General features: G+C 41.8%; 2 protein-coding genes and 1 long non-coding RNA gene across 3 annotated transcripts; 2 read left to right on the top strand and 1 right to left on the bottom strand.

The window, feature by feature from the left end:
* Positions 1 to 25,311, top strand: LOC147755360 (uncharacterized). Its single transcript, XR_015328589.1, has 3 exons — positions 1 to 712; positions 7,552 to 11,254; positions 22,953 to 25,311. It is a non-coding gene; the product is annotated as an uncharacterized LOC147755360 (long non-coding RNA).
* LOC111251113 (chymotrypsinogen B-like) lies at positions 4,528 to 7,023 on the top strand. Its single transcript, XM_022807417.2, has one exon. The coding sequence runs from the start codon at positions 4,564 to 4,566 to the stop codon at positions 5,470 to 5,472; it is 909 nt and encodes a 302-aa protein (XP_022663152.2). The 5' UTR covers positions 4,528 to 4,563; the 3' UTR covers positions 5,473 to 7,023.
* LOC111251112 (uncharacterized) lies at positions 9,985 to 16,165 on the bottom strand. Its single transcript, XM_022807415.2, has 2 exons — positions 15,861 to 16,165; positions 9,985 to 11,235 (listed from the first exon to the last, which is right to left on the bottom strand). Exons 1-2 carry the CDS (start codon positions 16,012 to 16,014, stop codon positions 10,232 to 10,234), a joined length of 1,158 nt encoding a protein of 385 aa, XP_022663150.2. The 5' UTR covers positions 16,015 to 16,165; the 3' UTR covers positions 9,985 to 10,231.
* Positions 25,312 to 25,866: the final 555 nt, after the last annotated feature.

A 25,866-nucleotide genomic window follows, 5' to 3' on the forward strand; every position in this document is an offset into this window, starting at 1 on the left:
ACATGGTTCTCTATCCGTAGCCGTGGCACGTTAATTCTCTGAATTTGATTCTTTACAAGAATCAAAATGTGATAGTTGAATATTTCTGTTCAGGCGCGCTCACTAACTCCCCGATGGTTGTCACAGCGGCTTACTCTATGGCCTACTCAATAGACGAAATTAACGCCCAGGTAGGAGACCATCTTCAATATGCGTAGTGAAAAGTTCGCCAAAGTCAGCATTGACTGTCTCTTACTCTCCTAGTCATTTACAAAAGACGTTCAAAATGAACCGATTGTTCTGTGGATAACTAGATCAGTTTAATTCACCAGCGCCATCACCCCGAAACTCGACCAGCAAAGGACGGTTCTGAGTAATGATGACTTTTTGTGACCAAGTAGGGCCTAATTTGGCTTCTTGTTGGAGCGTATCCCAGCCCCTTCACAGATCCGGTAAAAGGACATCTCATAAGAGGAATATCTGGCGCTAAACATCTTACAGCGCCTTGACAAGGTAGTTGGCACGAAGCACGATTTAAGCTCGACATACCGCGCTAATTCACGCAATTCGCTGGTTCTGGCTTGTAAGAATTCCTGGCAACGGCGGAGAGTTCTTTCTGGTGGCCCATCAGTATGTGGTGACTTCGCGGGATCTGCGTACTGCACTGCAATTTCCAAATACCCTAGCTGGATCCGAGATGTCCAGACAAGCAATGACCCAGCAAAACTAAAAGGTAAAATGTCCTGCGGACCTGTGTAAAAGCTGGAACAAAACAACATTGCAGTTTTGACCACACCAAATTGTAACTAATAGCCATTTTTCCCTACCTTATATTCGAATCTAGCAGTGCGTTCAGATGTACTGACGGAGGAGCGATTTCTAGCAGCAAATTTTACTGAAGAATGAGCTCTCCAGTTAGGTGTGTATCCAATCAATCCGCTGCGTCCAATGGTTTTGTTGCAAAAATTAGCGCAAAATTCGGATAGTGAGGAGTGTACAACTTGAAGATCTTAAATGTCTATTATCAGCTCTTGAAGAATAAATGATAATTTCTTCATTTGTTCAGTATAATGGTTAAAAGGTCCACTTTCAGATCGTTCATAATCATTACTCTCGTGCGTTGTAACGATATCATTTATCTACGATTTTATTAATGGCGTTCTGTTGTGTGTCGCATTACGGTACCACATTGATTTGTCGCAATTTATTTTTTCCAACGTTACTATGGCACAAAGACAAACTAAAACAATTAGGTATTTTTCTATGACGCAAGTTCATTTTCAATAAGTGCTTGTTTTGATAGTAATGTTGATCATAGAATAAAGTAAAAGCGAAAAGTTATCATCAAGTTCCAACTATATTAGTGTTTATCGGTTTCAAATAAAACTCAGTTCTCTCTAAAATGTTTATTTTATAATGGGCCTTATTTTTTCGCCCTTATCCTTAGTGTCACACATGATTAACCAAATCTGCAGTTACAGAAACAGGCTAGGGAACAAATTCAAGAGCTATTATATTCGAGAGTAGGAATAAGTCGTCCTATTTTATACGACCTATACGGTCCTTATTGAGCGGATCTATGGCGACGTTTACTGCTCCGCATATGCAATATCATTAGTAATGACTATGCGTTAATAGTTCAGTGCCAACTGACAAGATGGCCAATGGATCTGCCGGGATGTGCTAGAACCGGCTAGCACACTTTACCAACTTTCAATTCACAAGTACAAAAGAAGTGTATGTGATATAGTGTCGACGTATGGGAACAATGAAAACATATTATATAACATCACACGGAGCGGCATGATATTCCGTGACGTATCCTTTTCCTTATCCAAAACGAAGGGTACATCATACCGCTGTTTGTTTCTCTACGATTTAGAAACTTCGGTGACGTTGGATCGAATATTAATCGTAACTTAGTGGGCAGTGTATTTGCCTGTTAATCTTAGAGAAGCGTTGTGGTGTAGGTTCGAATGGGTATGGGCATATTTCGTTTCGTGGTGGCGGCGGGATGGACGGAGTGCCCAACGACGATACCGGACTGTTTTTGGAAGCAGCCAACAACGGAGCGAGCATGCTTGTCACACTGATTGCAAAGTGCTGTAAACAACACCATGTCAATCCTGTATTTTTGCAGTATTAAAAGGTCACATACCGAACCTAGCTAAGAGGATCATCCAACAAGAAGAACCCTTTTTGCGATGTCTTTTAATCCTAGTAATATTCGTGGAACGCACAGTGACGGCCATGGTTTCTCACTAAAAGAAAATCGAGTGCCGATTAACGCTGACCCTATAGTGACTTCAGTCAATCGACTTTCAAGAATAGTTAAGCCGTCGTATTTAAGCATAAACTATACTACGACAGTTCTAGCGCTGTTTCGTACGCCACACTTCACCATTAGATGTGCCATAAGCAATGAAGCTTATATGATCATTTCGTATAAAGGATTGCTCATTGTAGATACGCGTCTGAAATCGTTGTTTCTTAGATAACTCAGCTCAAAAGTCTAAGTTGTACGTTTGATTCGATCCGGTATCGAATGGTATGGATTATTTCGTACGCTATCGGTTATGTGTCAAAGTAAGAAAAAGCGGTTTGGAAAAACTCATAGCAAGAAGCTAACCCGACTATATGATCTAAAGCTACTAAACAATATTTGAGAAATCAAAAAAATTACCATTCAAACATAAAGGGCTGCGGTTAATGGCACGAGACGTTCCATATCTAAACGCGGTCAAACAAAGATACGCTGACGTTTTGTGCTTAATCGCCGTCGCAAGAAACTCATCCACGACTTTAAGCGAAATTTTTGGCCGGGGGCGGGATCATTTCATTGCAACGAATGGCCAGCGTCGCTTCTATAAATTAACCCCAAAGGCTAATCGGCGATTCGAAGTAAGCCTAATTCTCGTCGCAGACCTTAGGGACTATTTTAAAGGGATATTCACTGTCAATACTCACTCGGTTCAGGCAGCTTACGTTGTTTGCGTCCGGATAAAAGATCGTTATTAAGAGCTTTATCGAAAGTGGTAAAATAAACGCAAGGGTATTTAGGTTAAGCTTATATGATGTATAAGAGAAGGCGTTTGCGTTAGACAGAAGTTCCTATATGCATGTAACTTGCGCTGTCCAGTTCTGAATAATAATCCGCGATGTTTGCTATAAAGATGCAGAGAAATTTTACTTGATGAAATCGCGTTGCAAATAACAGCATGAGTTATGAATTATTTGCCAATGCGTTTGTATCGCAATACGAGATCTTCCTGAATATTGTTAGTTTGTTCTAGGACAGACAGCAAGGCTTCTGCGTGCCGACATCTACCCTGACGGCCGTAGAGCTGCTTCCAGACTCGTAAGAGGGTTCAGCAATCTTGGATAATGGGTTATCGAAACCTAAGCCACTACCTGGACTCTCGGAATACCTATAGAAGGAAATAATCCTATGTCACTTCTTTTTCTCGTGTCTTTTTGGCTTTCTGTTGACTTCCTATCCTCAATAAAATAAGTGGATCAACTCTCTGCTGTAGGCCCACAATCTCAAGCTCTGCACGACAGGTGAGATCTGCCAATAACAGATATTCAGAGCTGTGTGAGCAGGCATTGCCTACTTGTCAACACAATAATATAAAGAGAAATTTTGCGCCAGCGTAGCTTTTAATGAATACGAATCTCTTAGTTTTACGTACATTTAGAGCTATCGGTAGTCTAACTTATTATTGGCACGTTTACGAAAGAGTTTGGAATGTTTTTTTTTTTTAGCTTTTTTTGAGATGTATCACAAACTGCTCTGTAAGAAGTTCTCGATTTCTTGGTGCGACCTCCAAGATTGCTTTCACGACAGCAATATTACCTATACAATAGCGATATTGGCAGTTTCTGACGAAGAACGAGTCATGTCGACTGTTTCTGATATTGTAGGCTGCTGTATCAACTTGAGCGTGAGACGCCATATGTGAGTCAATAATGCTTGATTCTCTGAGTCGATAATGGGCCGTCATATACATCATTGTATGGCGCAATACAAGAAAAAATATGTTTAAAGATCAGTATCTAGTTTCTCCAATCGTTCGAGACATTCTCGTCATTTCTAGGTAGACACCATCAGCAAATATGTCTAACATAAATTCTATTTTGTTTACCGTACTGAAAAATAAAATTAGAAGTATGCTTTGACTAGCGGTAGCCCATCTATCACTAAGTCTCATAGAGAAACAGCGTCAGTATATGAAACAGTCGCCTGACGCTACCCGCGTTTCTACGAAGTAGAACAGATATACCTGGTTACTGATAAGAATATGTTTAGCATTCAGAAAGTATGAATCACAAAATAAGTTCTTATAAATTTTTTTAAAATTATTTTTCTCTTGTTTGCTCCGTCGTTTGATGCTTATCGCTCAATACGATCTAATTATTGAGGGCGGTCAAGGCCGATGAATTGGCGTCAACGGGCTATTGCTTAGCGGGATCACCTGACGCTAAATCCTTATTAATTCCTGCAGCTTTGTTTTGAAACGCTTAATCAAACAAGATGGCTTATAAAATGCTGGCTGACCATTAATACGCCTACTCTTAGATCAGATGTCGAGAAAAAGACGGACTTCTGCCATTATGAGGTTACTGTTGTCAGCAATTATTGCCCTCCTTGCAGCGGCTGTTATTCTGCCTGTTACTGCAGCAAGAAATTGCGGCGTTCCGAACATTGAGCCGGAGCTTACCGATATGAACATTATCGGCGGCCGGATAGCGCGACCAGGTTCCTGGCCGTGGCACGTTGGACTTTACCGGAAGCGATACCTTCATACTACACGATGGAACGATAGCAGTCAGTTTTGTGCTGGTGCGTTAATCGATCAGAACACAGTTGTAACTAGCGCCCATTGCTTAATCTACCCTGCAGAAACAATACAGGTCCACCTTGGTGCTCATCTGCGCCTGACAAGAGACAAAGGTGAAGAGATTATTGACGTGCAACACTACTGCTCGTATCCGACGTTCAACGGCGGGAACGTTGACGACATTGGCATCATTAAACTGAAGAGGCCCGTCACCTACACCAAAACGATTAGCCAAATCTGTCTGCCCGACAAAAACGATGAGATACGCATTAGCGAAGACGAGGTCTACGTCACGGGCTGGGGCCACACGTCGGGATACCTGAGTCGTCAGCAGTCCAACGAACTTAAACAAGTGAAGCAACATATTATCACAAAGGAGGAATGCCGAACCATGCGTTCCATGAATGTGGATAAAGTGATCTGTTCGAAGCATGATTTAGGATCGACGTGCACTGGAGATTCGGGTGGACCTGTCGTCTTGGAACGTAACGGCCATTGGCAGCTGCAAGGTGTGGTGTCTGGCGGACCTCCAATATGTGGCACGCCTGATTGGCCCATGTACCACACCGAATTAGCCAAGTACAGGGATTATATCGATAGGTACAGAGCAGCTCGAGATCCTGTCAACACTCCAGGACTTTGCAAATCTTAAGTGAAACTGAGCTTCATCGTAGAACCTCTCGATTCGATATTTGTCGCTAAATATAAGGGTATATATATGCGGATCTAAAAATTGATGTTTAGCTATGGGATAGCTATGAGATTCTTGCTGTTCTTACAAATACTCTCTGCCGCTCATGTAAAAGGCGTACATAGTGGTTGTTCGAGTTCACTTGGATTAAAAATCTATCCCATGCATAAATAGACGAATAGAAACGATGTACCAGTAAAAATATAAAAAGTGCTTTAATTTCATTCAAGGTATATTAAACATCTACAAAAAAAAACTGCTACGACGTCAGTTCTACTGTCTCATTTTAAATGTCTAAAGGGTACTTTATAACCAACGTGGCGATATATATTCTTATTTAGCAGAAAGTGTTACTTGCCATTGCCTGATCTGGTCCGATTAAACATATGGTTTACATGTACATATGGAGCAGTGTTCCCAAAAATACACTTCCGGGCCCCTGTTATGACACTTGCCTTTAAATAGAAATATGTTCTGTACTTTTCCCAGTAGCTAAAGGCACATCGCACTCTGTACCCGACTAATCCACTGTTGAAGCGTTTTCCATCAGTAGCTTTTATACTGAGACCCAAATAGTAGGCTTAATTAATTCGGGCAGTAACATAATAACTGGCATAAGGGACCAGTACGGTATAACACGAGTGAACACCTCTGTTATCTGAGTTATCTGGACGTGGATATTTCCCAAGGGAAGGCTGGCCTCCAAACCTGATCCCTTATAGATAAGTACGCTTTTATTCTTGCTCGTAATAGCTGCTAATAGTCTTATTTACAAAAACGTTAACTTATTTTTGCCTGCGTGTCGTCATTGGCATTGTACGTTCATTGATGCCTTTTTGAGGGTCGTCGAAGGTAGCCTTCAAAAGCCTTTGTTATCTTACATCGCTACAGCATGCGCGCATTTTGATACTTACGCTGATAATCTGCTGAGTGTAAAGTAGTCGCCAAACCTGCGTCAATTCGCTGTCACCTGAAACACACTTGTTAACATTACGGACCCCTTTTAAAAAAGGGGTTAAATTAGAAAAAGGGTTTATCGCACATGCGGACAATATGATTTCTCAACTCCCGTAAATGAAATCGAATGTAAATAAAATGTTTAACATAAGATTTTTAAATCTAGCGATGACGGCGGCAGCGGACACTCAGACAAATGTTATCCTAACCTTTGGGTCTTGCCCCATGGGATACCTGCCAAACAGACGGTTCAAGTTGTACTTGAAAGAGTGTAAATTTTTTTTACATTACACATGTTGAAACATGTGTCCCGCATTTGAGTAATAACACTAATTTTGGCGTGTAATATACCAGTGCATAGTTTGATATTAGATGCCCGTATTGAAAGTTTTAACGAGTCTTTATAAAGTTTTGCCAAGCATTTTAGATTAGGAATCTCAAAGAAAGATTTCTACTCCCAAACACTGAGTTTACCTTCAAACAGCCATCATACATCTATTCTCTTTTTCAGGTTAGGATCAATAAAAGCTATACCTGCGTGTAATTTGCACCTTCTTTCAAGTTTTTCTTTCCTCTATTGGTGTTCAGTTAATATTTATGTATAGTACCAAATATGTCGTAAAGGATTTTTTGGGGTGCGTTTTTCATTTACGGGATACACGAGGTTCACACACGACCACATCGATTCGCGCGTACTCCGTGAGATCGAAACTATAGTCTTCACAGTGGATCCTCGCGATTTTAATTGTGCTTATAATAAATTTGTCAGCGAATCTTTATGAACTTTTAACCCTACCTAAAGCATATCAGCCTTCCAGAATTTCGTCCATTTTTGGCTACTAAGTAATAGCAGTTTCAATAGTACGAAAAAGTATCACATACTTTACTTCGGAATTATACAATGATTAATCAACTGTAATAACCAAGTTACCTTGATAGTTAAAATCGAACGTGTTTGCTAAAACTAGATAATAAGCTACGCAAAGGACGATTTGTTGTAGCTTTATTAACCAAGTATAAGACGTTATAGAGATATAATCGTGGTGGGTGCAAACTACGCTAGACTTGTCCTTCGGTTTTCAGGTGCTGTTGCTATGGTTAAGTCGGATTATCACTTCAAAAGGCTGAAGGCCTTCGATAACACGAAATGAAGTATATTTACAAAGTGAGTCTCGCACGTGGGCTACCTCATCTCAGTTTGTTGGAGAGCTACCTTGTTGCAGCCCCACTTGTGCGGAAAGATGGTCCGTGAATAGAATCCTGTGGTCCTGGTATCATTACTAAATTGTGTATTATCTTTTATTACTATATGATAAAATACATGCACGGATCAGTATAGCACTTTTTTTTATTACTTACTGATTAATAAACGTTTGACTGAAACTTAACAGCTCGTAGAATCTGACGTTAAATGGGAAATTGCCGTCTGCATCGTAATACACGCAAAGCTCATCAATGCAATATATTTGCGTAGAACGATTCGATAACACTGAGCACCGGAAAGTTTTCATTCATCAGACTTCAATGTTATTTAGGTGTTTCTTTGCAAAATTAATATGCCTCGTAAGCGAAACTTAATTCTACATATATCCCAAATGTGTCCACGCATTAACGGTAGTGTAACGGCCAGGTCAATAATTTGGCATCTGACTTTTGTTGAAACGGGATGCAAGACGTAATATAGTTTGGTAAAGAAGATTCAGTTATTGTTGTTATAGTACGGGACTACACTCAGAAATAAATGAGTCCTTTGAGTATTTTCGCTATAACAATTGTCTCCGCAAAAATACCAGGGCTTCTGTTATAGACAGATGAAATTTCATAACAATCCGATGCAATCTCGCTTCTTCCGGCGAAATTTGTATTAAGCGTCATGCAATTTTTTTCAAACAGAGTAACAAACGTGCATCAGGTTTTGTCTTAAAAATAAAAGCAACCGTACGCCCGCTCTGCAGATGTTGCTGAGTGCTCACTGAAGCCAGACTCTAAGAAAAGTTTAGGTGAGCCAGTGGCTCGAGCATTTCGAAGATGTGCAGAAGTCCACCGAAGACGATCCTCATTCCGAAGTCTTTGTGATAGCGATTCCGGACGAGAATGTGAAAGGAATGAAATAACTCGTGTTTGGTGACCGCTGAATCATTCATTATAAGGTAACTGGTAAAAAAAGATGCCTTATATTCAGCGCATTTTGACCGCCCGGCACGTTTTCGATGGAGAGAATGAGACGCCATTTTCTGAGCATCGGTTCAAAAACAAACCGCAATAGGAGAAAGTCACACGATGCAGACCCTCAACCAAGGTGCTCCTCACGGTTTTGTTCGATCATTGAAGAATCGTTCTATGGTCGCCGAGCAGTGAGTTCGATGAGCTGCACAAGTCTGTCTGACGCAAGCGACTAGAACTGTCGCACAACAAATCATAGGTAAAGACCGATACATTATTAATAAGCACAATGAATTCTATTTCACATAGAAGTGATTCTAACATTCAGATTCGACGCATCTCGCGTGTGACCCTTAGTGGACGATACTTACGGCTCAATCCTGTTTTCAGTCTATTTTAGCATCATTTATCCATGTTACGCTTCCACATAGCACTAAGTAACGCGTTCCCTATTGGCCGATACCCGATGCTGAAGTATTAGCTGTTACCTGCATTTCATGTAGCGTCTAGGCATCCTACATGGCCAGAAGGATAACGGACCGCCAGCCAAGGGGTAAACAGTACTAACAGCGAGCTGACATAGCGTTTGTAGTTCATACGGAACCTACAAGGCTCACTAGCATCACTGGGGCCGCGCAGTTCTCGTCTTTCCCGACGCTACCTAAGCCGTAAGCGGTCCCCTGCAACTACCCCTATTTCAGATAAAAGTGTGCTTCCTTTCAAGGCTTTCCGACCTATCCTGACCAATTAGAGGCAAGGAAATCTAGTTGGGTTCTATCGAGACTCGAGCGAAAGCTGAATAGCAATTGTGTTAGACGGGGTAATAAACGACTCTCGTGGGGGTCGTATAGCGGCGCTCGTCCTGGCTCGTCCTGGCGGACCGAATCAGGCCAACTGCCACTACTACAGTTTCCTTCAAGTGGTCTACCACAATTTTGCCTCAGCTTCCTACTGTCCCGACGAACGGGACACAAAGTCAGCGGCATGAGCCCGTTCGGATGGGCAAACTGCTCGTTTATTTACTTCGGGGGCACATGACGGCTTCCTCGCATGTGTTTACAAGGAACTGTTGCTTCTGTTGAATTTAGTTAAGTACATAATTAGTTTAAGTTTCTTTTTAATAAGATATCCTGGCAGTGGAACCTATCAATACAATCCTTCTACAATACAAAGCTTCTATGATTTAGAGCTAGTGGTCAGAGATAGGTATTTGACGTTTCTCGTATTATGCATAAAAGCAATCTCACTTTTAGATGAACTTATTATATGTCTTATCTTTAACTCATCCTTTTAATCTCATCTTATAATTGTGTGTAAGAAGAATCTTCTGCGCTTACAGAAACACAACGAGTATACATTTCTAAATAGCTTCGTGTGCACTTAAGCTTTATTGTATTGCACTAAATATTTGACCAGCTCCTAGTTCACCAAGATACTCGCTATTTCGGTTAACAAGATCTGAAATATATCTTACGATAATCGTGCTTTTTGAATTATAGAGAATGGTGTGTCGCATTTTGTAAATAGGTGTATATAGAATAAATGTTTATGTATAATAATAAATTTAGAATTGACATAAGCCTCTAATCTAAATTCTTTTTTAGTCCGCAGGATTGTCTTTCATTGGACTGCAGTTACGATTAACATCTTTACATTGCTCTCCATTGTCATTACCGAATACAGACTCGGTAACAGTGACATCGAATTGAAGGACGATTGCCACAAGCGTCACTATGTTAACGACGGCACCAGCGAGTGTCGGAAGCTCATGCGTAGCGCTATCAATGATGCGAAGAGCGTCCCATTCCTGGCGAAATGCCAGTACCTGGCGAATTTCGTCTGCTAAACGGTTTTCTGCCCTGATTCGAAACTGCGTCCCAAGACAGAGTGAGATAATTCCTGAGCCTAACTGAGCTATAAACACTGCCAGCGACATTGCAGCCATACACTCGATTAATCGCGGAGCAACACTCCAGAGAGCATCGGGTGTTCGGTGCGCGACGATGATGAGTTCACCAGCTAAACACGAGAGATTCACAGCCGTCGATGCATAGAACACCAACAGTTGTGCCCCAAATGAGCGATTCAACCATCGGGTACTATCTCGTACACGAGCCTTCATTTCGATAAGCCGCCAACAGCGATAAGCCGTCGTGTATCGGCCACTACCAACGGTCGACCAAGACTCCGCCGACGTTGCGACCCGCGTTACGGGAATGTCGTCGAAATCGCCGTTAACTTTTTGATCAAGTTTGGCGAGCGAGACGAGCAACACCCTACTCTTTTCGAGATACAGTTCCATAATTGTATAACTGCTGAAACGAAGGTATAGACGACAGATACGGAGAGCGAGTTGTTCTCGACCTGCTATCTCTTCAAAAGCCAGACTTGTCAGGGCTGATAGGAGGAGCGTAATCTTGAAAGTGGTATGACTTTTCGGAAAGGCTATGCGCGAAGAAAGAGCTGCCGGCGGTGGAGGTCGCATGCAAGCTTCAACGAGTGAGATCGCCGGCGCTACGTAAACGGCGTGCATTTTATGGACGAACACGAACAGCCGAACGCACGTGGAAAGGCGCTTGCCTTCGTCGTTTTTTAGAAAATCATCTGAAAAAAATCACGCACGGTATGTTTGCCGTTTTCGTCGAGTTTTCTTATTTATTTACGTGTGTACACATTAAGATTATCGTTATTTAGAAACGAATCAGTATAGTGTTAGTGACAGTATGTAAACAAGAGGCATTTTTACCTACAATAGCATAGATTTGTTTTTAGTTCTCCTTAATTTGACAACGAAGGCATTCTCAAAGAGCATTCTAATTCTAGTCTATATTATAGAGACAGATTAATCGTTCACTAAAGCGTTTGCTATTTGAGAGGCTGTGTTGATTAGGAGAACACTTTGCATATCTGTCCTACTTGAAAAGCAGTCGCTTGTACTGGGCCGAAAATTCTGCGCACCGACTTACTTAAAGGCTTTGCCTGTGGTTTAAGGCTTATTAAGTTAGACCAATATTTGACGTTCAATCAGTGGCCTTTGGGATGGCTTAGTGAATAGCATGTCCATGTACTGCATCTAGGTACATAAGGACCTTGGCTCAAATTATTTGATTAATAGCGTTTGCTTCGCGCTGGGGGCCGGCCGTTTGACGAAGTATTAACACGATTACGAACGTAAATATTTAAAAACGTAACTAACAAACATAATATTTAGCAACAGTACCTAATAGGAAAATACCCAATATGAAATAACTCTCGGCTGAGTCATAATAGATGACAAAGTGGTCTTTTCTATCAAAGATTTATCGTCAGCAATTCTCATTTCTGCTTTATCTTGAAATGGCCGAAATACTGATTCCTGTCAAAGACTCACTCCGATGTATCGCAAAACTCGCTTAGACACCCCAAATAATGAAAGGTAAAGGTTTTAATAGTCTAACTTCGAAAAAAAAAACTTTAAATCGATGTGTAGGAAGCCTGCTAAGAGTCAACCGGTTAGCTGTAAGGCATTGTCGTTTGACATCCTGTAATTTGAACAGTAGTAATACCTCTTATTTGAAGTCAAACGCTATCTACTTTTATATTCTTGTTATCGAAGAAGCAGAGCAAAAACGTCAAAAGCCGCGCGAGACTTTTTCGGCGCTCGAGCCACTCTTCATTTTTTACGCTTATAAATTGAAAACGTTTTGAATACCTATCGGTTTGATGTTATCCGTTTCTATTGCCGACGCCTTCTACTCGAACATTTATAGAAATGTACAGCTTTAATGGAGACTTTGCATATCAACTGGGCGCCGTGTCACATTTACTTTACTGTTTGGTTTGAACGGGGGTGGCGTCTGTTCCACTCATGCAGCTAAAAAAAACTAAGCTCGGAAAATAGATGGAAAGTACCTTGGTTTTTTACCCTTATAGATAAATTAGGCACGCGATTTATCTGTTAGGCAGCGAAAATTCATTTTATGGCTATCTCTTAGAATTAGTCGTCTGCTTCAAGTGGAGACCGATATCACAACTGTACACACATTCTAGTATCGGCTGACATGGATGAACCTCTCACGAGTATTCCATGCATGTTGACACGTGCAGGTGTTGACGTTTAAAACAGATACGTACATACGCACACAATATGTTATACGTGGACGAACGAGTGAAATTGTCTGCCTAAATTTGCGTGCATCTGCGGTTAACACAGAATTACACTTGTTCAATATAGAACTTTGCATGTAGCTACCTTTAACCAAAGGGAAAATGATCCAAGACAACCCTTGCCTTATTCTCACAGATCTTTAAAAACGATAAACCGGCGGGATTAAGCCTACGTTGGTCTGGTGCCATCCGAAATATTGTACACTGTACGACAGAGTCATAGATTGGCGCAAAGAAGATATAAACAGTAATGCACGAAGTCACCAAACGTTTCCGGACAAAGTATTCCGCATTTCATTAACTTTAACACCTTACTGTAGAACGATTGACTGGCTGACAAGTGACGTCACGTAGCATAATTCCTTTAAGAAGTTTCTAAGAACTAGCGTCTTAAGAATATACTAGTTATGTAAGCCGACGCATAAACCCGCATGCGTCTAATATAATACAACTGAAAATGTTTTAGTATGGTGAGACCAAACGTTTTTCACTGAAGTCGAGCCAGTCATACAGAAAAGGTAGACAGCTACATGTTTGCGGTACGCTGCAAGCTGGATTGTACTAGGAGAACCTTAATTTTTAGATGCAACTGCGTAGTTGCAGCTTTTGAGTGAATAACTGTTGAAGAGTACATTTTTCAAGTTGTTTAAATCCTCTCAGATTGACTGGATTCGTCCACTCGAGAAGCGGGTGAACTCGTCTTTTCCGCTCTATAATGGCATTTTCAGATGCACCTTGGGCAACCACGTAGTAAGCTCCTCTACTGACCTATCAAATTTGTTGTACTCAGGAGGACATTGGGGGTTCTTGCCCACCGTGTTTACCACGGTAACCTAAAGCTTGGACAAGTTTTTCTCATAACTGTAGATTCAGACACAATTTCTCAGTGCGTGCCTACGTTTCTTGGCTTGACCTTTCCATTTTTCCTTCAAACTGTTTATTATTATCCATTAAACTGTTTGTTTAGAGAGCGAATGCTTTTTGCAACAAGGCTGTTGTTAGTGAAGCTACCAGATAGATGTCTGACGTGTAAGCCACAATTTTCATTTGAAAATCAATGCTAATACTGATAAGGCTACTTGCTTCTACGGGAGTTTACTCGAAGACGTAACGAACAGCACTAGTAAGCCTTACGGGTGGTTTCTTCGTATCTTCGTTCTTAAGATACGTTAGAGCATAGCCGGTGGAGAGCAAAGTCAAGAAAAATAGGTTAGACACGAGCTGTGTAGTGATGTGAACGTCCATCATTGGAACTCCTTCCATTGATAAACGACGTCGATGCGTACATCAGCCAAGCGGCGTATTAGTGAATCTGAGAGATGAATGTCTGCTCAGTTTTCAGACCCACCACCGCATGGTGAGCGATTTAGTGTACGAGTCAATGGTCAGACGAGAAAAGCGTGCTTTGAGAGAAAAATTTTTCATGATCAAAATATATATATTTTAATCATATTGCAAGGTCTGAAATTTGTTGATATGTATTACATTTACCGTACGAAAGGGATAACGAAAGCTGATGCGCTAACTTCCATGCACACGTTGGAACTATGCATAATGACCCGAAATCATCCCGTGTTTAATTTGACCCGTAATGAAAATAACAGAACTAAAACTAATATCATTACAAGATTAGTGAAAATACTGAAAAACGTTAGTGTGTGACAGCAAGGACCGGTCCCGATTTAGTTGCTAATAAAGTTGAATTGGAAAAGCCGTCGTAATAGGCGGCCATTTTGACGGAACGGGATGTATATATACATATATTCAAGATGGCACACATGTGACTTCTATCATGAAGCCGTCGTCTACAGGAGTAATTAAGAATTGCGAAACGTGACCTTCAACTAGTTAGTCCGGCTATTGAGCTGTAAGCAAGTTCTGTCACGCATCCTTTAGGACCTACTATGATATTTTGTCATCGAGCAATATGCAACTTTAGTTATGTAATTAATAAGTATGAGTTCGAATGTTTTGTGTAAAATCGCGCTAGATTTGTCTGTTTATCAAACTGTGCCTGTTATACATCTCTCGTGTTTAATCAGTGAAACATAGAACTTAGTGGTGTGAAAATTCTCCGAAATTAATAATATAATAATCCGAGCCGAAAATAATAATTTTTCTGCTTGTCATTAACTAAATTACGTTTAGTTTCTCTAAGCAGATAGTGCTAGAAGCTTTGCCTTTTGGGTTGCACCTTTCAGTCGGCCTAAACGATACGGAGAAGAAAATAAATAAATTCTCTATTCTAAATTTTACTACTCTTCTATGGTTTTAGTTGACAGAATAAGAGACATAATTATAACAGACTTCACTGTTTGGACCGGATAAGCATAAGCTAAGTTTATTTATTCGTAGGATTGTATATGCGCTGCATAGAAGCTATTTGAATACTAATTCCATATTAAAGATTGGTTGCTATGGATTTTTTTAATAGGTATGAAATTGGAAAAGTCAATTACCTTGAAGCAGCTTGATGCAATGAAGTTGAGAGATAATATGGTAGAAACAACGGCAGGACTGCGCTTACCTAATAGAAATTAATTTCGTCACAATTAAAAGCATATTAATGGGGACTCTTCTAATTGGACCGGTTACCTTAGACAGGGGTGTGTCTTTAATAAGCTATAACAGCAAGTATTATCAGTGGACCGAAAGGATCTCCTTCTTGATGAGGAGGCACGCCCCTATGTTCCACGAACGCAATCTATGGTCTTAGATCAATCATTAAGCGCTCAAGGCATGTCAAGAATGTTTTTAAATCTTCACAATAGTCCTTGTTTGATAGGTGCATGTGCTCGACAGATGAAGATCGTTGGCACGAAGATCACCTACCAACCGCCGAACTGTGCGTTGATATTTTATCATATTTAACATAAGTTTATCTGTACGCTTGTGATGAAGATGGCGATTTAGTTAATATAAGCATGTACAATGCATAGATGAATAAATATCTTTCGATGTTTTTCTGGTATGGTAAAATTAGATTATAGGAAAATCGGCTATATAGTACATTCCAATTATATGCACGGAAATGGTACGTTTTGACAATATTCTTAATTTAGTCGTGCACTGTTGTATCGTACCTGATCCGGCTAGCAGACTAAAAGCGTAGGCGGTTGCAAATACTACTCGAAGAATCCTGTTCGCAAAAGCCGCTCGACCGTGCGTGACTGCCAGGCCATGAAGAATGGCCGGCTTACGCCAAACCACACTACAGCCTGTAATGATCCAGCACATTTAATCTTCTAAGGGTGAAACAATTAATTGCTGAGTCCCGGCACTATAGGCCTAGCGATCCACACCAGTTTAGTAGTAACGATAGAACCTCTAGTAGAGTCAGCTGTGAACTAAAGATATTTGCGGAAAGAAGGAAAAAATTTCCGATTGTAAAATCCTACGAGATTGAAATGCTTCAGCGCGAACTACAGACACGTTCAAAGCAACTGGCCCACTAGCTATACGCACGCGCCTTGCTTAAAGAAGTCTGAAGACTGAGGTGTAGCACGAAAAACTGCTCAGCTTTTAGCTCAGCCCTCTGTTCTTCCTATCGGACTCTTCCGCTTATTCTTGGTGGGTCATGGTGGTGGTGGAAATACTCTCCATGACAAATCTATTCTTCGCTTTCGATCCGCCTCCTTCTTAGCGGCTTTGACGCTGAGTGTTACAGCAGTGACAGCGGTGGAAATTCGGCAGGCGACAAGTAAGGTCCAGAGAGAGCCCAGGTAGGTAACGCCGCCCGACACGACTCACAGACAGCCTCTCCAGGTGGATCGACGCTGATTTCTATTCTCTGGCTTGTCCTTTCTCTTCTGAGGACACTCGTATGCAAGGAGAAAGGGGGCTCTTGGTTTTATTGTTTGCCTCTATCTCAATCGCTCTTACTGCGTCTCATAGAAGCTCTTCTTGACCCTTCATAGAACAAGCCCCGTGTCACGCTTGCGTCTGCGTCTGCTCGCTGGGTCCCTTTGCCCTATTTGTTCCAGCCCATTTTGTTCGCTTTCATCCTCTATGATTGGTACCCAATGTCTCAGTGCATCGTCCGGCCACTGTCCAGTCAAACATTGTACAGGCATACAATTCATTTTATTGTCACTATAATTGCCATTGTCGAAGCATCGTAATATCCCACAGTCGCAATACCAGTATCACGACTAGCATCAGAAGGGCTCCAATGAATGTCTTCCCTATTGCCTGCTTTGCATATTACCTACGGCATTGCGTATTGTTCTCTATCGTCTCTTCTGCGGTACGACGATCGAAGCGAGGAGAGCTAAAGACCGTCGTTAATGGCGACAGAGGCCACAGCGTCTCGTTGAAAGCGAAACGAGAGAGGCGGTTTCAACATATCTGAGTTTCGCGGCCACGCAGCCCGAATTTCTGGGCAGATTCCCTGACGCGAAACCTTGCTTGCCTAACTCTTGGGTGATAGCTTGCTGGCTACAGTCAAAATCTCGGCTCCTTGTTATCGAAGGCAGGCACGCGAAGATACCGGCTGTTGAGTGGTGGTAGGGGACAAGTCGTCTGTGGTTGGCTGGTTAGAAGAGCGTTAACTCTCCTCAGTAGCCATGACCCCGCCGCCATCCGTGTTTCACTACTATAACTAGCATGCTGCCGTCAGTTTCGATGGAGGTGCATTCTTCGGGGCACCGACCAACGCATTCGATTATCATTACATGGGCTTATTCGTGTTCTTTGCTTCACTGTTTTGTGTTTCCTCCCCTTCTTTTTCCCACTGCTTGCTTTTCCGCGAGCCTCTCCAGCTCCAGCCGGCGTCGAGGATGACGTTTTGTCCTATTCTGTTGCTCGATACATCGATGGCATTGTATACTTGCCCTTGGCGCAAGCCTATGCCGGTACCTGTCCCGCTAGCTACCGTGTCAGAATCCACGTTGCATTCAATCTTTCACTTCTTCCTTCCTTCAGATACGCTCTTGGCAGCGGCTGCCAGTCGTCTCAACGCCAGTGATGGGGCAATCACGGGTGCAAGTCAACAGCGCACGAGGCCGGCGGCACACGAGAAGGACGTTGCATACCGGTTTCTTCTGTTGCTTCGACTAGCACAAGGCGCTTTGTTGGAAATGAAAGCTGTGGCTGGTTCTGGTAAGCTGGTGTTTTCGCGAGCGTGGACCGTGAGGAGTACCGAACATGTCAGGCCGGGCTGCGAGGACTTACATCCCCTTGCCTGTTTTCCGTCTCTTTTTCGTTCCTCCGCTGTCACTTTCTGGGTGACAGGACAACCGGGTGCCTGCAAATCCCCTCGCGTCTACACTGCTGCTGCCTTGCCGTTGCTTCTCTCGACACGCTATTAACCCGTGGCCCTCTGACGACACCGATGTAATTTTGCGGGCTTCGTGCGTTCTGCGCAATGGGTATTAGTACCTTAAATAGAAAATACGGGCCTTACATTTAGTGCAGCCGTTATATATGTGCAAGCGGAAGCTTAGCAGTTCTAAACGAATGAGCATATGATAAGATTTTGTTTGAGACATGTACGATTGTTTGTTACGAAATACGGGTCATTAGTTAAACCTTCTGACACAGTTCCAATAGGTTATGAACGCTATTTCTCCTTGCTTCGCAATGCGTGAACGAACAACGTAAAGATCTCACCGCGTGACTACTTCACTTTGGGATCTGTACATGTCTCGCGTTCTCTTGTACGTTATGCGCTTTTGTCCCTCGCAGTGCTCAGTGTGCTGGTGGGCTACCTTGTCTACCAGCGCAGATGCTATTCGTTCCTCTCTCGTGTCGTTTGGCTTCGATTGCACTAGCTTCAGTAGTAGAGTTAGTAACGTTATCTTGTATAGCTGACTTGGTTTTTGCTCTTACCGTTTCTTCCTTCCCCATGCCTCTCTCTATCCCCTTTTTCTTTTTCCCTGATTCGCTGGTCCAGTTGTCCGTGGGACTTCGTGAGGTTCAGCTTCTTCTGCAAAATCTTTGTGGACTTCTATCTCTTAGTGTAGCGCCCTATTGAAGCATGTAGGGGGTAGGGGGCCGGTGACTATGGCAACGACGACAACAAAGTCGACGAGGGAATGAGCCATCAACAAACACGAAGAGAAATCTTTTGGGGGTATCGAATTGTAGTGGGCTTTTCATCAGCTGGCTAGAGTCGTTCTGCATGCTGTTTCTAGAGCCAGTAGCTAGCCTTAGCTGGAGGCTAAAGATACCTCCTGCGATCGATGAGCCAAATAGAGCCGCCTGATTCCATACTTTTGCCAATTCATTCTTCTAGTGCTCCGTGGAACGCACCACAGCCTTGCAGTACTTTAGACCTTCTGCCTCTCCTGTCCAACACTATCTTTTTTGCGGAGCTAATGGACTACTGCGGTAAGAACCAGTGCCAGCACTAGTCAGAGATACTGGCAGCAGAAACTATTCCGAATCTCTACATAGACCTCACTATTACGAGTATCTCTATAGTACAGCACAACTAACTTGGCTGGAGCACTTACAACCCAACTACCTAACCTCTCGCTAGCCAATGTGACGGCTGTAGGTGCCATCTACGCTGCCCGAGGCAAGATCACAGCTATAGGACGGCTAGACACGCGCATTCGCGAACATACATATGTGCACCTTAGAAAAGAAAGAGCCGTCTATATCAGGAGTAACGGCACCACCAGAATAGTCGCCATCCTTGATGCCATTCTAAACCTTCTGATTTCATTGTTGGCAGCTAACTGGAAGCGCGCGGATGAGATGGACGGCTGTAAACAAGGCTGCTGGCGGACTGCTAAGAGCGCAGTAGCAGCAAAAGTAAGGTCTATTGTAGTGGCAAGAAGCCAGAAACGAGGCACCACAACACAGATGTGATACCGACCAGTCTGACTAACGGAATTAGTGTGCTTTTAAGGATCTAGATATCACCGGTACGACGAGTACATTTTTTATTAGTTGTGCCTGTAGATATAGCAGCTATGAACCGGCAAAAATAACACTGATAAGCGGAAACGTAAAACAAATTAGAAGGATTAGAGCAAGACGTCTTTGTGATGAATTTTAGCAATGGGAGCCAAGTCTACTGTGGAGTTTTTCCAACGAGACAACTTAGTTTAACAAAAAAATTGCGCATATAGCTGAATGGAAACAATATCTGAGACTATAAGTTAGTGTGCGTACGAAACATTAACTTAATATTGTAAAAATAAAGCATGCAAAAGATTAGCTGATCTAGAGCTTGAATACACATTATGTATTGAAATGAAAAAAATGCTCATATTCGTAGCGCCCGTCTGCTGATCGAAAAAAAGATAAGTAGGCCATAATTATTCTTTAATATATAAAATATAAAATTGTAAGTTAATATAAAATTGTATTAAAAAGACACGTTCTTCAAGCAGATATATGGTACATTAGTTTTTGTAATGACAACCTGGAAAGAGGGTCCTTATATAGACAACAGTTGCCCTGAAACAACAGCCTTAATGAGTAAAAAATATATAATATCCACAGGTAACAGCAAAAACTCTGCTTCTATATGCCTGTACTCAGGCAAGTGAAAACGTAAGTAACATTGAATGTAAAACGCCGTTTGGAGAATAAAAGGTTCCCAACCGATACGTGAAAGGTAAAGGGTTGACCCACATCGAGCAAGTTCACAACTAGAGTCATTAGTGGGTTACTGTTTTTCACCCAAGCGTAAATATAAAGATCGATACATATTCCTTTGTTGTAAAGTTTGAAGTGTGACAAGCAAATTTCTATACGCCAATATTTAAATAAGTATTGCATAGGATATTTTTATCAGTTTGCATATTTATGGGTTACAATTGCTCATTATTTACTTCCCTATAGAAAGTAAAACAGCGTAACCTCGACTACCGGCAATTTACTATAGACAGTATAAAAAGGGCGGAAAAAGACCGATAGAATGCTGGAAGTCTGATATTGGCTTGTTTTTGTGCAAGTAAAAATGGCCTCAAAATCATCCGAAACAAATAAACGTAACACTTCTTATGAGACTTTCAAGTCATCACCGCAGCCCAAATTCTTCAGAGAGTTAAACTTTTTTAGAGCATTGATCTGTTAGCTTTTACTCTGTGCTACCGTACAGAGCATGAAGCTTCCAAAGACCATCGGTCTGACCGTACGTTGAACTTCACTGGATAATCACTCGGCCTTGTCCAATACGGGCATATTTTCCACCACTCCTTCTGCCATCCTTTTCTTTGCACTTTATTATATTGTTGAAACGGCTAAAAGTCATCATCGTACGAACGGTCAACATTTGACTAGCAGCAACGAACGCGGGCTGGGCCTGCCAAGGCTGCGTACTGTGCCGGGGGCGTCGGGCTATGGTTGGGGCAGTTAGGCCAAGCTACGTACCTAGAAGAAAACCGCTGAGAGAGTTCCGAATAGCGTTTCTATGCTGCCCCGTAAATGTCGTCGCACATTGTCTACCACTACCGAGTTCGCTGTTTACAATGACGGCACTACTGATTGCGTTGAAGGCGGGTTGCTGGCCATACAGATGGAAGAAGCTTTCTGTAGGCTTTCAGTGAGCCCACTTTGCCAGGCGTGTTACCTTTTAGCGGTCTGCCCCACCTGTCCTTGCCGTTAACGCAGCATTGTTGTAGAGGAACTTGTGCTTCGCTCCGCGCAGCTGGCAGATCTAAGGGACCATGCGCACTACCAAAGCTGAGTTTGCGGCCATAGGGCTTTACGACAAACCAACGTGGGTATACCATATCGTACGTAGGCCTGAGATGTTTGCGAACCAGTTGGAGGGCGAAAACGGACTGTTCCCTACGAAAACACCCAACGGACGCTCGGCGGTGCTTCGACCAATCAAAAGCAGTAGTTGAGGGTGACGGCCCATAATAGCGGAAGCCGTTGTGGTTGGCTGTTAGGTGGAACATCCCTTTCGCTATCCGATCATCTGTGTGAGCATCCACACAGCGAATCCCCTGGCTGACCAAGCAGAGAAGATGAAACGACTGACGGAATGGACGCTTCATGCCGTCAGACGTCGCTTCGTAATGAAAATATATACTACTACCGGCAAACAGGTTGGTAGGATAAGGTTCGGGGTAACGCCACGCTACGAGGAACGAGCTGAAGGTTAGTGGTCTGTAGGAGAAGCAAGGCTACAAACGTTCATAGAGATGCCTGCAGGACGCCAAAAGAGGCTCATGCATGCTGATTACGGGAAGGCTTGATGCCCTCAACGAGAAACACACAGAAAAGACGGAGAGCCTTTCAGCTTGATTTTGACTGAATCATTACCGCCCCATTTTCGAGCGCGTGCACAATGCATTCGGGCAGACCAGGCAACAGAAGGAGGGGCTCGAGGCCAGCGAAAAGCTGCTCGAATGATGAGCTCACGTTGAGTGATGATCGCCCTTAAAAGAGCCTCTAAGAGCATCTTGCGCTGGCCGAAACGAGAAGCAAAATGCGTTGTACCTTTCAGGCTTAAGTCATGTTGTAAGTGAAGGTATCTACTTCAGCTGGATCCCACCAGCTAACCTCTCATGTTACTTTTTTCATGTAAGCACAAATAAGGCTGAGCAAAACAGATAACGCATTTATCTATTTGTATATGTAATATCGTTGCTTTATATACCAAATAACTATAACGAATGACGGTTGCCACCGTGTGGTAACATCGACTCGCTGCCAACCCTGTAAAAGTAGTCGTGACATATATGCTCGAAAAAAATATTCGAATCTATTACGGCCGAATGGAGGTCTATTTGCGGATAAACGTTCGTCTAGTCGATCTATCGATCCTTGGGTAGATTTTATCATGTCTGCTTCATAGTGGTTACTGTATAGATGTTTTGGATAGCAACTAAGACGAACGTAAGACTACCTAAAAGCATAACATTTAGGATCGTGATGGGACGGTACGCGCCAATAATAACCTTCCACATGTAGGATGAATTAGATTAACTTAGTTTGGATTGGAACTTGCTAATCAACCACGACCATACAAAACCATTTTTAAGTGTCATTTGATGAAAAGTGTCAAAATATTTAATTGTTATGTGAAATTTTGGGCATTTTCGGAACTCGGAAACATAAACAACATTCTCTCTGTTTACACATAATTTGTCCTCGTTCAGTGGACTTACATCTGTTGTTAGCAAACAGCTAAATATATGTCTGTTGTAAGATAAAACAACTTTCTATACGATGAAGAGCTACGATTATGCGTCTATTTCTTATTACAGAAGAAGATGCGAGATCTTCGAGAAAATGAACGAGCTGTTTTCAGCATGGCGTTTGCTTGTATTCGCGAGAATCGCGCAAAGGGATATCTCCACAAGACGGCATTTTTTGAGCGGATTCTGGCCCTGTTAATGGCCGTTACGTCACATTTACATTAACGTATTATGTTTCCATAGTTATTAGGAAATACGCGACGACCACTGGATGGTAATGTAATGTAAAGGCGTGCTCTCTCTTCTTCGTGGACACTTTGTAACCCGTAGCTAGCAACGATAACGAATCACTAAATATTCAAATATTGAAACTATCTGCGTTTAGCGAGTTGTCTAACCTAGATGAACGCAATACTATCTTCACATAGGCTTGACGGCTGGTCCTGGATCTTCAGTTCTTCGGACAAGAAGCATAGACGCAAATAATGAATCCTATCGGATGTTCTAATTAAAATGTTCTATCTATCGCATTAACAACTATTGCTCTTTCGTCACAGTGCAACTATGGCTAAAATTCGAAAAATAAAAAAAACTAACTTAGAACTAGATAAGTATGGCAAAAGCTTCACCTCAATTTAGTAAATTTTATCGTTTATTAACGACCAAATTTGAAGTGTAATAGCAGATGTTGGCTATTTTATAATATGCGGCCATACCTCTATGGGTTTATTTATACGAGCTCAATCGTCAACTATACGTATACAATATGTATGGCTATGCGTGTTATTATGATAAGTCGATTACGTCTGCCTTCCATCCCCTTATTATTTGCCTAATTTCTTAGAACCTTATTCCAGATTATTTCATATTAATCAGCTCGTACAGGTAACCTATGGTATAATACAATACAGGTTTCACCTCAGAGACCCATTGCAAATTGCTACTATAGACTCTAGCAGTAAACGCCTAAACTTTTCTTATATGAACGGCAGAATCAAAGCTTAGCATGGCAGCTATATCAAGATCATAGAAAGATCCCACTAGAGAGACGCAGGCACTATTCAGTATGTACACCAGAGTAGTGGCGAAAAAAAAAGATACGCGTCTAAACTAGAAGACCGTCATCAATATATCGTTTTATCAATAGTATTTCTAAATATTATTACCTCTTTTTTGCAGCTTGTTCACAATATGTTCGTTTGCAATCTTTCGACAAGCAGATTATACAGCATATGATCAGCTACAGCTCCTTTTTGTACAAACACAAATATTTTGCCGAACGCGGGATACGAAGGTACAACACTAGTAGGACTAGTAGTAATGGATGAGTACCAAGAATGTCAACGATCGAATTTATACAGGCGCGGAAAATCCGATTTTAAAAATCGCGCTCTATTCACTGCATGGCATTGTTGTCGGTATTTCCACAATAACAATAATAACTGCTTACGATTGATTCTGATGTCGGATGCGCATGCGCACGCAAAATGTACACAGCAATACGCTACTTGAAGATGGACTCCACTAGTAAAATACTGTGACTAACTAATTGGCTGTATAACGTTCTTTCAAAAAATCATTTTCATTATTGTTGTTCAAAAAAAAAACGGGTTTACAGACCATGCTCGTTTTCTCGACTGCGCCCCATTGGATGACCCGAAAGATGATCAATAATAGCCTTTCAACTGGTAAACATACAGTGCTTTCCTAAGGTAGTAGCCCACAATGTTCAAGCGTCTACAAGCGTAAGAGAGCCATTTCAAACAGAGTCTAAATAAATGGGGCTTTTTGAACGCTCGTTCGAAGAGAAGCTATTGTAATTTTACCGGAAACCGCCATGTTTGTTTATAAAAGACAGACGCTATTTCACCGATGTCGAAACGGTTTTCCACTAAAAACACTAATGATTACCTTGTCCGCATGCTTGAAACGTTTGTTAATGCAACTTTTTGCCGTTTGTTAATGGCAAGCGTACTCTGGCAGCAGCACGCAGGTAGTTGATTGACGGACGGTTTAACATCAAACAACGAATTGTTACCTTCCAAATTTATTAAAAACTATATATTTTTAAGGTATGCAGTCAGAACTACGTATCGGATGCAATAAGCGCTGGGCGCATCAATAGTACCCAACTTAACTAACTGATTTCAAGTAACTACTCTAACTTGGATTGCAGAATATTAAATCAAGAGCCGTATGACGAGCTGCCGATCACTCACAGTCAACATTGTTCATAATCGACTTGAAATGCATCATTAGATGATTTAGTATAGTGTGCCGATGTTTACATTGACCTTTTAAATCTATTGTTGAACATTACCTTAAACGGAATGTCCTAAAAAAGGTCTGCGTTACCCAACGATGACCCCTTGAAACTAAAGAGTGGATGATTTTGGTAAAATAAAATTTTCATTTCGCTCGCCACCTTTTTCCCGTGTCACCCCTACAACCTTGACTTGCTGAGCGGACATGTGCCATTAGGAACTCGCATGTTTACTGAAACCTCGTTCTAGGAAAAGCCCCAAAAAATCTTGCAGCTGATGAGCAAGTCTGTGTGCGGAAAACTCGTAAGAAGACATTCTCCCTAGAAAAAAAGGTCATCTCACTTCCTAAGTAATTGTAAATGTTATTTGATCTATAGGGTTAAAGCGACGATCTCTTATTTGGTGGAACATTAATTAGTACAAACATAGAATTTCTCTTTTATATTATAAATTTTGGGGTTTCTTTAACAATTGACACATCTATCAGATCTGTTAACAGGCTAGGGCATTGAGCAAACAATACGTTTAACTGCATTCTCGGTAAGTTATTCTTAATTCGTTCAAAAATAGCTTATCGAATGGTATCTAGACCTATGTTAATCTAGGTTAATAATATCCAAGAAGTAGTCTCATAGCCTATCAGACCAAAGATTTAACAATATTCTTATTTTGCTAAAATAAATAGCCATATTAGATTAGTAAAATTAACAACAGCCCAT

The sequence above is a fragment of the Varroa destructor genome, unplaced genomic scaffold, assembly GCF_002443255.2.
Source record: "Varroa destructor unplaced genomic scaffold, Vdes_3.0 BEIS01000005.1, whole genome shotgun sequence".
NCBI lineage: Eukaryota > Metazoa > Arthropoda > Arachnida > Mesostigmata > Varroidae > Varroa > Varroa destructor.